Genomic DNA, 15521 nt, shown 5'->3' on the forward strand with positions numbered 1-15521 from the left:
GTTGTACACTTTCATGTGACCAAACATGGCCTTAAGCACACGGCTGATCTCACGCCAGAGGAAATCCGTCCACACAGACTGCAATTCATACCACCACCACCTCATTCCCTAAGTGACAGCTTTTCAAAAAACTGAGGTGGAAGACTCTTAGTCAAAACTTAAAGCCAATGCCTCTAACATGTCTGATAGATTTTAGCCTTCAGAGTCAGGGTGTTCTTTGCCTTACTAGGAACTCATCTGTCCTTCAGATTCCTGAGGACCAGGTAAGTGAGAGGTGACCGTGCTTCCTGTTTTTCAGTTTTCCCATAGATAGCTGATTCGTAATTTATTGTTTTTGCAGTATGTTAGAAACATAAAATAACATAGCTGTAAGTACAAGCTACCAGAAGGGCCTAGAAGTGCCAAATCTAGTTTAAGAAGGCTGAGGCACTCAACTAAAATAAAAACTAAAGTTGTTAGTAAGAAAATCCTATATGTCTGTGATGGTACTGAAGAAATCCTTGTAAGGTTACTAGCAGGCTATTTACTTGAGGTGACAATATTTACAATAAAGACAGTACATTATTACTGTCTCATTACCTTATGGCAACACAACAGTAGCTCCAGAGCTGAGGATTAAAAATATAAAACACAATAAAAAGGATCAGATTGTATATGTAGGCTTTTATTAGGGCAAACATTTCCATAACCATAAATATCTCATTAAAACAAACAGATGACCAAGTACCTTTGTTAAACAGTGATTTAAAATGAAGTAAAAATTAGTAAAGTTAACTGTAAATGAAGATACTGCAGCATATAAACCAATGAGTCATCAATAACTTTTAATACCAGGACCTAATAACATTATTTTCCATGTAAGTAATTATTAATGTGAAAACCATAATTAATACAGATGACACAGGTAACATTGAACTCTTCCATAGTAAAGAAATATGTTTAATATTTTTATGAATCCTATCTGGTAGTATAAAATAAACTTTAATGGACAAAAACTTTTAAAATCTCAGAAAAAGACATGATGAAAAGGTTAATAATGTATACAAATGTTTTAAAGATATTATCACAGGTATGGAAATGAAAGAATCATTGGAATGTAAGAAAATGCTATAAAAGCAGAGGGTTGTCAAAATAGAGAAAAAGAGATATTTGGAAACATGAAAAGTCAAGATCCTATAGTAATAGCAACTATTTTTAATGTATGACAGATACTGAAATGCCTAGGCAAAAAGGAACAGACTGTTTACTGACGTGGTGGTGATAGTGGACAGAGGTAGCTTTTAAATATGCAAAGGACATAGCAAATTAACTTACCACCTCCATCAAATAAAAGTGAGAATCTCTTGGGAGAATTTAAGCACCTTTAGTAGACACATCTTATGGCAGTTAATGAAATGCTTCATTTATCAGTGGAAGACTATTTCAATGGTGAAAATGACATAGGAATCAGAAGCATATTCTGCTGAGACCCAAGGAAGTTAACACTTTCCCGAACTGGAAAAAAATTCATAAGAAGGTATATAAAGTTATTGACTAAATCAGATTTGGTCTAAGAATAACCTGTGCTTAGTGAAATAGCTTACCAGCTGCCACAACTCTGGGATCCTCATGAGACTGGTGTCTCCCAGCTGCTCGGCTATCCGCACTCTCGTTCCACCAAAGAACATGAACTGCAGAAATAAATAAACCAGAAATAGATTCTAAAGACTGTGGCATTACTCAAATAAGAAAGACAGAAACATTAATCAGAAACTGTAACTCCTATTCTTTAAATAAAAATAGTGATTATCAACAGGGTAAGTATTGATACACTAAGTATATTAGTGATAAGATTTCAGAGGGGTGAGCGATTTGGGAGAGAAATTTATAAACATTGTTCCCAAAGTTTCCTTACTATAAATAATGCTGACATAAATTTCATTAGAGCAGCAGTACATGTACATAATAAGAGCAATGTTGATGACAACTTCTACTAACATTTATTGGGTGCCTACTATGTGCTGAGACTGGTTTTACATTTTGTGTGTATTAACTCATTTAGTTTTCATAATAACCTTCAGTGGTAGGTTATTATTATCATCATTTTATGGATGAGGAAACTAAGGCACAGTAAGGTTAAGTAACTCACCCAAGGTGACAGAGTTTTAAGTGGTGGAGCTGGGATTCAAACCCAGGCAGTCTGGATCTGATTATTTTCTTAACATAAACTCCTAAAATTTAAATTGAGAGAACCAAAGAGTATCTTACATATATACACTTACAAATGTACAGTGTATATATTATACACTATCCTCCAGAAGTGAAGTACTGATTTATACTCAGCATATTATCATATTCCTAGTACACTGAGAATGAATTTAAGATTAAAAAGTGTGTGTACACACATTTCAGTAGTTTTTTTAAATAAAAATTCTACACATCTATTATAGTAAATTAGAGATTTAAAAAACCTTTAATGTCATCATTCAAATGTGATTATATATTTTATATCCTTTCAAATTTCCTTCTTGTATAACTAAAAACATTCATATTTCCTAGAATGTTGGCAAAAACTGTTGAAAAAATTAAGCTTTTTATTTTATTGCCAAATTATTAAGGGGGGCAAGATTAAGCCAATACAACCCTACATAGTACAACAGTACTTGTTTGTCCCCAACCCCTCCAATACTATATCTATATAATATGTTTTTATTAGGTAAAAAATGACATCCAATTATTGTTTTAATTTGCAACTTCTTTAATATATATTAGTCATCTGTGTCGTCTTTGCATAAGCTTTTATTTTTCTTTTTGCTTTTGGATTTCATTTGTTTTTGGTATGCACAGAAATTTGAGCCTTTGTACAATAAAATCATCAGTTCTTTTCTCTCCTTCATAGTTTCTTCATTTGCTTTTGGCTTAGAAATGTTGTTCTCACATATTATTAAATAACTTTATCTATATTTTGTTTCAGTAATTCTATGAATTCAGTTTTTTAATTGATATTTATAATCCATCTTGATTTTATTTTAGTGTATGGTGTGAGAAAGGCATCTAATAATTGTCATAATTTTTCTCCTCTTCATGTACTTTCCAACTTAAACAAACATCTATTTTTGCACAGTCCAACTTTTTTTTTTACAATATATTATTAAAAGTTGAATTTCTGGGCAACGATCAGCTCAACTCTGGATATGTTAGGTTTGAGATGTCCATTAGACATGAAGTGGAGAATATGAGGAGGCAACTGGATATTACGAGTTTTCAAATATTAAAAGTCTTAGCTATCCTCTCAGATAAACTTTAATATCCCAAATAGGTGTTTTATTAAATAAATCAATGTGGTATACATACTATGTGTATATAAGTAGTGAGAAATGGGTAATTTTTTTCTTTGGGCTTGTCCATGTCCATTTAATATTTACAATAACTATATATTTTCACCCACAAACAACCCAAGTAATATTATTAAAAAAATCACAAATGGTACAACAGTACAAACTTTCACATATAAAATAAATAAGTTGCTGAGAAGCTTAAAAGTTCCCATCACAAGGAAAAAAAAATTGTAACTATGTGAGGTAATGCATGTTAACTAAAGTTACTGTGGTAATCATTTCACACAATATATACATAGATCATTATGTTGTACACTTTAAACTTACACAATGTTATATGTCAATTATATTACAATAAAAGTGGAAAAAAAATCAATAAAACTCCATTCAGAGATTATGTAGATTATGAAAAAAAGATTATGAAAGGAATAGGTGATTTCTTGAGGTCCTTTCCAGTTTTAAAAATTTTATCATTTTGATGTATCAGAGAAAAAAGCAGTTCAATATTTGCAAAAGTCTTCATAAGGTATTAATATTCTAAATAAATAAGATTTAAAACAGGTTTACTCAACCCTTAAAATCACAAAAAACTAAAAATTTGGCAATAAAAGGTAAAATACACTCAATAATGAGAAGAGAGACAAACTGACCCAAGGAACTTAACAGTAAATCACCAATATACTTTGCAATGTCATAGAAGAGATGGACAACTGTACCTCTGTTGAGTATTCCATATTCTGCATGGAACACTCCAACTAATTTTGTGTAGCCTTGATTGACATGAGTATGAACTGCCCTTTTAAATGGGTCACCCCACAGAGCTGGCCCACCAGGTTTCATCTGAAAAGTAGCCAGTTCATAGACTCCTGGAATAGGGAGAAAAATAAGTATTTTACTGAACACATTCAAGCAATTTGTAATCCTGTCTAGTTTGGTTCCAGTGGAAAGCTAATCTATATATAGATTTGGAGGATGATATACATATACATGTTTATGTAGACATATTTATTAATAATTTGCACTGTGCTTTTATGTGTAGAAAGTCCTTGACCTACTTTAAGGATGAGTTGTTAAGCTTATAGAGAACAAAGAAAAAAGGGACTGGAAGATATAGGTAAGTTATTATCTAAAATATTTTTAATTTATAAAATTTATCAATAAAATAGAAAATAATGGAATAGGACTTTTTAGCTGCCTGCATTTACACTTTTATAATAGAAATGAATAAAGTATTTTCCAATCTCTTACAGTTCTGTTCTTCTTTCCAACTTCTACTACTTTTTTGCTTTATATAATTTCCCCCTATAGGTTTCCATTTCTACCAGGAACAGCAAGCAAACAATGGACCTGAAGGGACTGTCTCAGAGTTTTTGAGGCAAAACAAACCCTAAAGGAGGTGGTTTTATTATTCCAGGTATATAATATCCAGGTAAATACTTGAAAAGTATTTTACCTTCTGGGTGGAAGTATAGGGTGGGTGGACAGAAAGAAACTAGGGGACCAGTAGATTTGAGAAGTAAAGGAAAAACAGGCAAAAGTTACTGAAGAATCATGAATAACATAGAGGAAGAGAACCAAGATTTGACATTCTCTTTGAAGCCCACTAGTTCATTTAGGTGGTGCCTAAAACTGAGGGGATCTAGGTGGATAAGGATCTAAATAAGACTTTTCAAATCTCTTGTAATCCAAAATGCACTACAGAGTTGGGAATAATGGGGGAAATAAAATAAAATTTAAATTAGTTTATGCTTTTTCTAATCTGACCTTTGTTTAAAACTGGATTGAGGTAATAATTTCTTTAAGTCAGCAAGAAGTGAAATCAGGAAGAAGACAAATCTTTAGGAATTATTTTCAAACTGAGAAATAAGAAAGAGGAAGACATAAAAGTTAGACTACAGTAATACAGCTTGGCAGTTCCAGTTAATTCATTCCCCCCAAACAGTCAAATTTTATAAGTAAATTTGTATTTCATGATTTGAGATTATTAGTAATTTATGGAAAAATACTTTTATATCTAAAAGTTTGTAATATTTAAAAATTATGACAAAATATCATACACTATCCCTCATCTACCCACATGTGCTCCCTGCTCCCAAGGCCCAACTTCTCAACCTTTAGTGACCATGTCAACTTTTTCTATAATATAGCTAAACTTTAAGTATCAGTATGATGCCAGTTTGGAAAACAACTCCATTATTTAATGCTCAATTTTTAAGAATAAGCTAAGAGCTCCAAATTATTTTTATCTCAACAATCAACATATGTTCCTATATTATGCAAAAGATTAACTTCATTTTTTTTCCAGTAGAACTTTAGTTTTTATAGCTTAAAATCTTTAATATTTTCTCCATCAAAATTCATTGACTAAGATGGAAGGACTTACCTTCTTTTGGAGGTTTTTCTAATTTGCACCATGGCACCAGATAAGTAATTTCACTCTCTTGTTTATCAATAAGAGCCAAATTTGGAATGAGAAATTGTTCTTGCCATTCCTTATCTTTGGTCAAGGCTTTCTGAACTTCAGTTCGATGAGCAAAATTGTCTATGGGATGAAAAGGAGTAAGAAAAATAAAAATGTTTGATTTAAAACCACCTGTACTTTTTCTGGGTTTCATTCAGTTTAGTAAATGTTCATCGAGGCCACATAAGGACTGTGTTATATCACTGGAGATACCAACATAAGTAAATGTGACACCTGTCCCCAAGTTGTTCATGGTCTAAAAGGGGAGTAGGAACGTAAACAACTGATAATATCATATAGTAATGGGCTTTATATGCTCTACCACTTAGTAGGTAGTTGTGAGGCTTAGGTAAGTTATTGAATCTTTGTGTCTGTTTAACTCCAGTGCTGAAGTGAGGATTAAATAAATTAGCACATGAAAGGAGCTCAGAACAGTGTTTGGCACCTAGTGAGTACTCAATATCTGTTAACTATGCTTATTAATTTTATTGAGGCATTTAAATTATGGCGCCAGTTTAGAAAAAGACTATTTTTCTTTGTCAGTGGTGATGGTGATGAGTGGTCAGGTCAAGGTATAACTGAATTAAATTGAACATCAATGAAATTAAGATTTGCTTTTTCAGCCTCTTCTTTGAACAAACAGCTTCCAAAGAAATAGTGCTCATTCTCTTACTTACTGTCATCCATTCTTTTTACCCAGTACTATTTCTCTTCTGTTTGTTACCCATATGTTACTAACATATGGGCCTAGTACTAATATTTACTAATAGGGCCTTATGAGACTAATGGTCAAAGAGTTTTCTATGGTTTACGTCGCAGATAAGGAATAACAGCCTTCTTAGAGCATTAGTAAGTTATATCAGGACCTTACGAGTAATTTCTTAATGGGACATGATTCAGCTGGTGGTACATTAAAGCATAAATTGTGTTTTTTTAAATAAATTTATTTATTTTTGGTTGCGTTGGGTCTTCGTTGCTGCGTGAGGGCTTTCTCTAGTTGTGGCGAGCGGGGGCTACTCTTCGTTGTGGAGCTTGGGCCTCTCATTGCGGTGGCTTCTCTTGTTGCGGTGCATGGGCTCTAGACGTGTGGGCTTCAGTAGTTGTGGTTCGCGGGCTCTACAGCGCAGGCTCAGTAGTTGTGGTACATGGGCTTATGTGCTCCGCTGCATGTGGGATCTTCCCAGACCAGGGCTTGAACCTGTGTCCCCTGCATTGGCAGGCAGATTCTTAACCACTGCACCACCAGCGAAGTCCCGTAAATTGTGTTTTAATGGGGTTTGTTTTATTACAACAGGGAGAACCCCTAAACTATGGCCACGTTAAATACAGAATGAGTACTTTTCATATTAAAGTACTATTATGACTATTAACTTTGGACACTGATGACCAAACACTAAATGAAATTATTAAAAGTTCTTTAGATATCATCAATTCCTGATGTGACTTCACAAAAATTTAATATTGGAATTAAACATTCTAGGGATTCCTGTAACCGTTCTTCTTGTAAACCAGGGGTTGGTCAACTTCAATACTGAAAGAACTCACTTACTTCCTTTCCTTTACCTCCCTAGCCTAGTATAATGACAGTGAATTCCTTGAAACTCTGGGGGCAGGAAAAAACCCAAAGTGGTCCTGAAATATAACAAAATTATTAAATCTTAAGGATGGGTGAGGGCTTCAAGGTTAACTATCATCCTCTATCAACTTCTATTTCCCTGAAGTCCCTAGATGTTCGAATGATTTCTGCTAAAACACTGATATCCAGCTATAGCTTCAATATAAGGAAAAAATAATTCTACTTTCTTTTATGATCCTAACTCACTCTGGTTCTTGCATTAACTGCTTTAAATTTTTCATAAAAAATCTGTACAATAAGCCATTCTAAACTTTTTTTTCTAGAATTAAAGTCTAGCTTAGAATTTTATGACTTGAAATTGGAGATGCCACATTTTCCCAATATTGCTTCCCATATGATAATATAAAGGTTTCCAGCAATGGGCTGTTAAGAGGTATACTGTTGGGAAGAATAATCACTGAATTAATTTTTTTGGTATTGCTGTTTTAGTTTTACTTAACCTGTATGTATTTATAGTAACATAGATCCAAGAACTAAGTCTCATGTAATATCTAACTGAATGAAAATCTGTACTGAATACTTAAGCTGATGACTCATACCATACTTCCAAACATGAAACACTTTATTCATTCTGCCTCCAAATTCTACAGTCCAGAATCCAACCAATTCAGAGTGAGCTGTCCGAAGATGAATGTTTTTCTTAACATTTTCCAGGAACTCATTCATCTTTGAGGGCTTAACATAACAGGTACGAAATTCATAGAATGTTCCATCGTATTGTCTGGGGCCTGTAGCAAAAGATGAGCACACCTGAAGAAAGATAAGGCAACTTGAAATATTTGGGGAAGGTAGGGTTTATAATATTATGTTACAAACAAATCTGAGTCTGGAAACAAGGGACACTCATTAAACTCATAATCTGTTTTGACTTCTGTTGTCCTCTCTCCACTGAATTTGTTTAGAGATATGTCAATAAAGATGCCTGCTTTAAACATTCTAAATGTATAGCTACTGTTTCCTAGCAGGGGCTCCACCGTTAGTCACTTTTCCATGAGACACTCCTAAGAAGGCACTGGGTCAGTCTCTTTACCAAAGGACAATTAGGATCCTAATAAATTTTACAAATAGTTAGGATCCTAATAAATTCTACAAATAGTTTATTATCCCTTATTTAGCTAATATTCCATCTATATTGAATAGCATATGTATTAGAGTTAAGCATTTAAAACAATTTTTTAACATATACAGGTATTTTGGCTGGCACAATGACAATGTGTTTACTGGCAGAAAACTAATTTTTTTTTTAGGTTCTTAAAACAATGGAAATTGCTGGTCAGATAGAAGTATTTTCTAAATCCAGTGAAGTGGACCACTAGTCAAAAATAGAACAGGAGTGTAACTAGTGTAATAGGAAACTATGACTTAGCCAGTTGCATTGTACTATGGTGATAGCCTGTGTAAATGCTAGAAAAAGGAAACATCAGTAAGTCAGAATTGTCTGAATAATTATTAGGGTTTAATTACATATGCAACCTGAAGAAGGGCATTTAATCCACCCAATTATAGCAGGTTGATGGAAATATCCCTTAAGAACCATTCATTACTTTTGTAATAGTCATATGCTCACAATGTAAATTTCTAATTGGGTTCTCTGAGTAAACTTAACTTTCAGTAGATGCTTTGTGTATGTATATGTGTTTGTGTATATATATATATATATATATATGTATATACAAATATATGTATATACACACATGCATATACATTCATATAGCATTCTAGTTTACATATCCATCGTACATAAGTTTGGTTAGCATGTTTACATTTCCTGAAGCTGATTATACCAGAATTATCTATTAAAGTAGTTTTGGTACTTATAAGGCTATTGATGAATTTTGGGCTTATACTGACTACCTGATATGTCAAAGGAAAGCAGTAGGCTTCTTCCTCTGACATATATTTTGTTTAAAAAACACAGTAATGCATATATTTTACTTAATTGTGTATAAAGCTTAATTATAATAATCTCTCTTGAGGTCATTCCATGTCTATGATGAGTTATACTCTTATTGCCCAACTGACTTAAGCTTGCCATCAAAAACAATTGCAGCTGCCCCTGTATTTGACAGATATTCTTTTTGTGCCATCTTACTAAACTTTACTAACAGAATGTTAAGCAAATAAAAACTGCCTAGTATTTATAGTTTAAAAATATTATAAATAAAATATATCAGATATCAGAAAATGGGCCAATAGAGTACTTGTAACAACTGCTTTTTAAGTTGCTTTTCAGGGAATTTGTATTTGGAGATCAAAATATGTGATCAAAGGCATACATTTTATTATCGTTGGCAGAAGAACGTGTCCTCCCTGTATCCTCAAGTCCATTCTCTACGTCTGCATCTTTATTCCTGTCCTTCCCCTAGGTTTGTCAGAACCATTTTTGTTTTCATTTTTTTGGTTGACATTTAATAACATCAAAGTTCAGAGTAAAATTCTAAGGAATAATTCTTGGTCCTGCCCCAATAGAGAGACTCAGAATAAAGGCTGTATTGCTAATCTTGGGTGAAGGGGCCATTTAGTCTTCACCAGAAAGTCAGTCTCTAGAGTGGATTATAATCCCCTTCTTACTGCTCTTTGAGAGAGAAGTAAAAGCCTAAACACCAAAACGAAAAAACCTCTAGGTTAGATTCACAGAATAGGCCAATTCCTGACAGTTAAGGCTGAATCACAATAATCTATTTTGTACATTTTTTATCCAGATTAAATAAGTTGTCATCATCATATTTGCAACGAGGTTCCTGACACTGCCTGACTAGGGCACCAACCTCAGGAGACAGTGGGCAGGATGCTTCACCACCTGCACCCTGGGCCCCCTCTTAAAGGTTCTCTGCCTGCAAAATGCTGGACGGTTGTGTATTTCGCTTAATAGGGGGAGGCCTGTCCTATTGCCCCTTCAGTCTGGAGGGGCTTGTCAAAACACAAATCAGTAAGAGAGGCCGGACCAGTGTCTAGCACAGGCCCCAATGCGGCGACAGCAACCTCGCAGAGCCGCAAAAACGCAGCAGCTGGCGCTTCAGGGGTGACCTCAGGGCTTCCGGGTACCTAGGCTAGAAACGGCCCCTGTCCACGACTGTTTGCGAGCCGGCCGGAGGCGACCCTGGCATTGGGTCTTCCTCTAACGGAACCCTTCCTCTTGCCGCGCAGCGCGGGGTCCGCCGCCACGGGATTCCGAGACTTGTACTAGAAGTCAGCTCTGCGGCAGCAGAACCACGTTGGCAGGTCTGGGCCCGTAGGCGCATGCGCGGCCCGCGCTCTCCCCGCAGACGCCCCTCCCCGCCCCTCCCCCAGGGAACGATTTGGGCGCGTTTCGGACGGCCAGTACCTGAGGCGCCTGCGTCCGAGCGGCCAGAGCCTTAGTCAGGCTCCTTCGGAGGGCAAGCATGGCACGGCTTCGATCGCTGAGAAGGGCAGCGGCCGGTATTCTTCCTTAAATTCCTCCTCCTGTGGCTTCCCGACTAGCAGAGAGCAGCGCCTGCACAACTCCCGGACGCAGGCTCGGGGCGGGTCGGCTCCTCCTCCTGCGTTGGGGCCGGGGCGGGGGCGGGTTGGGGGGCGGCCGGACCGCCCAGTCTGCCAGGCGTCCTCCGCAGCCTGAGCCCCAGACGCGTTTGGTGTTAGCTCTGACCCTTCCTTCCACGTTGGTTCCCTCGAACGTTCTTACCCCCAGCGTCAGAAATGACATTAGAATTAGCTGAGTGCTGATGTCGCTCCTGTACCACCTGTCTGGGCCCGTCGCCTCATCTCCTTGCGCACGTGCGTACAGTTCCTAAAAGTTCGTGTGTAGGATGCGAGCATGTACGACCAAGGAGCCTTCACTTTTCTGTTCTAAGTGCATTCTCCTTCCCCATCACTGCCCACAGCGCGAAGTTGCAAGGCTCCTAATAACTTACACTCCTAATAACTTATTTTCCGGGAGCTCAGAGGAATGGGGGCACCGAGCTAGATATGAAAAATTCAAATATAAACATACGTTGTTAAAATTCTGTGATCCTTAAAAGCAAAACCTCTGGTCTAGTCTCCCCTATCCCTGATTATTGCTCACCAGAATAATCACCTTTCAACATTTCGAGCTATTTCTTCTGACGCCTCTTTCTGTATTTTTAAATAATAGGCATATTTTGCTATTTCTTGTGTTTTTTTTTTTTGTTTGTTTTTCGGTCTAGATAGTATCTATTGACTCCTATGGAAGAAGAGGATTTATATGTCTAGTATAACACTCCCCCCAAATAATTTCCCTTCCTGCGGCTAATAATATTTACATGAAAAATAATCAGTTAATTGATTACATCATTAATTTACATTATTTACATCATGTTAATGTTTATGTTATTCTTGCTAATAGTTACATTATTGCAAACATTAATGCAATATTGCTTATATTATTAGGGCTAGGGGGTTAGTTGTACCTTGTACAATGACTTGAATCATCTGTTCAGAGGAAAGGAGGCTTTTTAAAATTAGTAATTCCAGAAGGGCGAGTCATTTTTTCCAGATGATGGGCATCCATTTCTAACTAATGAAGACAAAACAAAGCATCATCTGTGCCCAGACTGGATCTTTATGTTTAAATTTATTTTCTTAGACTCCCCCCCCTCAACCCCGGAATTAACAATTTATTCCCTCATTCAACCCATATTAAATTTCTTCTATGCTTCAGTCACTTTTCCAGAAACTGGGGTGCAGAGGTGAACAAAAGACAAAGTCTGTGTCCCCTTGGAAGTTCCAGGTTAGGGGAAACAGATAGACAAATGAAGGAAAAATATATCAGGGCTTAATAAATACGTCGAGGAAAGACAAAGTAGGATATGGAGAATAGAAAGTGCTGGAGGGAGGTAGCAGAGACTGCTAGCTCTTTCCCAATGACATTCTTGTCCCAACCCCTCTTAAAAAAATACTAATAGAACCCAGGCAGCTTGGTGCATCCACGTGACTTAAGTCCTGGCCAGTGGGATGTTTTAGCGCATTTATGACCTACTGTAAGTGATCTTAAAGTTGTGTAGGAGGGGTTGTTTTCCTCTTTGCCTTTTTCTTATTTCTGCCTGCTAGAATGTGGATGTAATGGTTTGAGTTCTTGGTCTTTGAGGTAGAAGCCACATGCTGGGGATGGCAGAACAACAAGAGAGAAGCAGCCTAGGTTCTGACACCAAGGAACACCATACTAGGAGCCTTGGACTGCCTGTCTCTAGACTTCTTCTACAAGAGAATTCATCTTCTAGTTTAAGCCACTGCTATGTGGCTTACGTCTATGATCTTAATCATAGGAAGGTGACTATTTTTTTATTTCTCTTTTTCATTTGTTTCTCTTCTTTTCCTTACACTTATTAATCACCAAATTCTTTGCCAAAACTCAAAATGATTAAACCTGTTAATCAGTTTATCAGTTTCATCTTCTAGAGATATCTTTCAGGAGTCTTTTCTCTTGGTCCAGTGTGGACTAAGCGTTCTCTAAGGTGGCCCTGTAGTAATTCTTGGATCTCCTTTCACTGATCTCCTGGGGAATCTCGTTTGCCTTGTGTTGGACCTCATTTTTCCAGGATCTTGCATCTTGTTTTTTCCTCCTAATTTTAGGAGACAGCACATGGGACTTAAACTTTTGAGACTTGCATCTCTAAAAATGTCTTTATCAACCTCCTTAATTTATAGTTTGGGTGGATGTAAAATTCTACATTGGAAATAATTTTTCCTCATATTTTTAAAGGCACTGCTCCATTGCATTATAGTTTCTAATGAGACATTCATCCCGTTCTGATTCCTGATCCTTTGTATGTGACTTATTTCTCTCTGGAAGCTTTTATGGTTTTCTTGTTTTCCCTAATTTTCTGAAATTTCACAATAATGTTCCTTGGGATAGATATTTTTTTATACATTGTGTCTCACTCAGTTGACCCCCCTCAATCTGGAAACTCTTAAATTATGAAAAATTTGTTATGTTTCTTGGATTTTTTTCCTTCCTCCTCACTCTCTGGAACTTCTTTTGTTCAAATGTTATGCCTCCATTTGATCCTCTAATTTTCTTTTTCCTCCTAATTTTTTAATCTTTCTTTTTTGCTTTTTTTTGGAGGGGGTCATGAAATGTTCCAATTTTATTTTCTAACTCATGTAGTAAAATTTTAATGTTCTAATTTCCATTGTTTCTGTCCAAGAGCTCCTTTTTACCCCTTTTTCCAGAATGTTTTTTTTCCCCACTCTCTTCAGAAATATTATCCTCTTTTTGTTAGGTGGATTCAATATTTCTGTCTCTCTGGGGACATTGATTATAGGTGTTTTCTTTTTAAATATTATTGTTTTAAGTCTTCATTTGAGTTTTATTTTGTTTTCTATCTATTTATTTTTTCTGTCTCTGGTACTGGAGTTTTTCCTGAAATGTTTTTGTATTTGTCTCTCAGCTCATATTTTGAAGTTGGACTATAAAAAAGCTCTGTGAGTATGGGTGGGTCTTGCCAAGTAATGGGCTTTAGTGTAGGGTGATCTGACTGGGCAGTTTCCTTCAGTAGATGCCCATCACCCCACTGTTATTATCTATAAGTTATTTCTCTTGTCTAGTCAGTTTTCTCGGCAAGTAAACTATTGGTGTCCTGCCTGTGAGGTCTAATCTTTGTTGCCAGGTTCTTGAGGCCAAAGAGAGAAGGATGCCAGAGATCTCAATATTTGGTAGTATCTTTCAAGAATATATATAATATATATATACATACATATATATATATATATATACACACATACATATATATATATATATACGTATATACATACATATATATATATATGTATATATATATATATCGTTTAGGCTAATTTGCTGTTACAGATTGACACCAAAAGCGTATTATGACTCAAACACTAATGAATTTTATTTTTTATGAGAAACCAGAGTGCATTTACCTACTTGGCAGGCAGCTCTTCTATACATGATAAGGAGCAGACTTCTTCCACACTGTGGCTTGGCCACCCCCTAGAGCCTGCATCCAACCAAGAGAAAGACAGAGGAAACTTCCAAGAATGTTTCCAAAAGGAGAATGCTTACAAGATAGGAGTAAAATTTATGGCTACAACTTAGAATTAGGTAACCATTGTTAAGTACTGTTAGGTGCCTAAGGCAATCTCCTATTTATTTTCTCACAGGTTTTAATTATCCTCAAAATGCTATAAGTTACATTTTATCTCCATTTTATAAGTGAAAAAGGTGAGATTTTGAGAGATTAATTTCCTCAGGTTCACTGCTGCTATGTGGCCCAGCCAGGACTACTTTTTAATTATTGCCATCTGGTCCAATGAGTGTGAAAGTGCATTTTACACTGTACGTAACAAATAGGTATCAGTTAAAGGGTGGAGGAAATTATATGAGGTGGGGAAAGGCAACGATCCACTTGATGATGTCTCTGCTTGGTTTTGTCCAAAGGTCAGCCTCATCAAATCTGCAGAAGGAAGTGGGAGAGATGGATCCAACGCTGGCCCAGCTGCATAGGAGGGCAGTAGCTCTACGTGTAAACTCCAGATGCTTGTACTTTGGTGACAGCCCTGGTAAGTACTTTCTTTGTGCTGCATCATTGTGTGGCCACTAGGTGGTGGTATAAACTAGTTTCCTTCATTAGGCCTCCAGTAGTGTGTGCTATTTTTGTTAAGTTCCTGTAAGTTAACCTGTAGGTATTTAGAGTGGAGCTGTCTTACAGTTCTTCTTTTTTTGTTACATGGTATTATGTATTAAAGAGAAAAATTTCAGTAAAGATGAATTACTTTCAAAACTTTTATGAGTTGCTTTATTATTAATATAAATAAATGGTAATAAAGTAACAAATTTTCATTCAGTGTTTCTTAGCAAGTATCCTACTCGTATCAGTGAATATGTATTAAGCACCTGTTGTGTGTTGAGTATTGAATTAAATGCTGTGGGGAAGGAAAAAGACTGGATACCTCTTCTTGAGATTGTCAATGTCTTGATATTTCTGTATCAGCCTCTTTGCTGCTAGCCTTCTTAGAATTAGTAGGAAAGACTTGTGAGCAGCCCGGTATTACATATAATATGAATTTATTTAACGCTGTTTCTATTAATAAAATAAATTGTTTTTTATTACTAAAACACATAAACATATGAGTTTAATATATATCC

General features: G+C 36.0%; 1 protein-coding gene across 1 annotated transcript; it reads right to left on the reverse strand.

The window, feature by feature from the left end:
• Positions 1-643: 643 nt before the first annotated feature.
• NIPSNAP3A (nipsnap homolog 3A) lies at positions 644-10932 on the reverse strand. The gene is made up of 6 exons (XM_032635122.1): positions 10740-10932; positions 7954-8164; positions 5701-5859; positions 4034-4183; positions 1584-1670; positions 644-1494 (listed from the first exon to the last, which is right to left on the reverse strand). Exons 1-6 carry the CDS (start codon positions 10797-10799, stop codon positions 1418-1420), a joined length of 744 nt encoding a protein of 247 aa, XP_032491013.1. The 5' UTR covers positions 10800-10932; the 3' UTR covers positions 644-1417.
• Positions 10933-15521: the final 4589 nt, after the last annotated feature.

Source organism: Phocoena sinus, chromosome 6, assembly GCF_008692025.1.
Source record: "Phocoena sinus isolate mPhoSin1 chromosome 6, mPhoSin1.pri, whole genome shotgun sequence".
NCBI lineage: Eukaryota > Metazoa > Chordata > Mammalia > Artiodactyla > Phocoenidae > Phocoena > Phocoena sinus.

What these genes read in the sequence shown, in the direction of transcription:
- NIPSNAP3A (XM_032635122.1), bottom strand. Translation starts at nt 10,799, where the DNA reads ATGCTTGCCCTCCGAAGGAGCCTGACTAAGGCTCTGGCCGCTCGGACG. An exon ending in CTCGGACGCAGGCGCCTCAG is followed by an intron (nt 8,165 to 10,739) that starts GTACTGGCCGTC and finishes ATCTTTCTTCAG; the next exon opens with GTGTGCTCATCTTTTGCTAC. An exon ending in TCCCAGAGTTGTGGCAGCTG is followed by an intron (nt 1,495 to 1,583) that starts GTAAGCTATTTC and finishes ATTTTTTTCCAG; the next exon opens with TTCGGGAAAGTGTTAACTTC.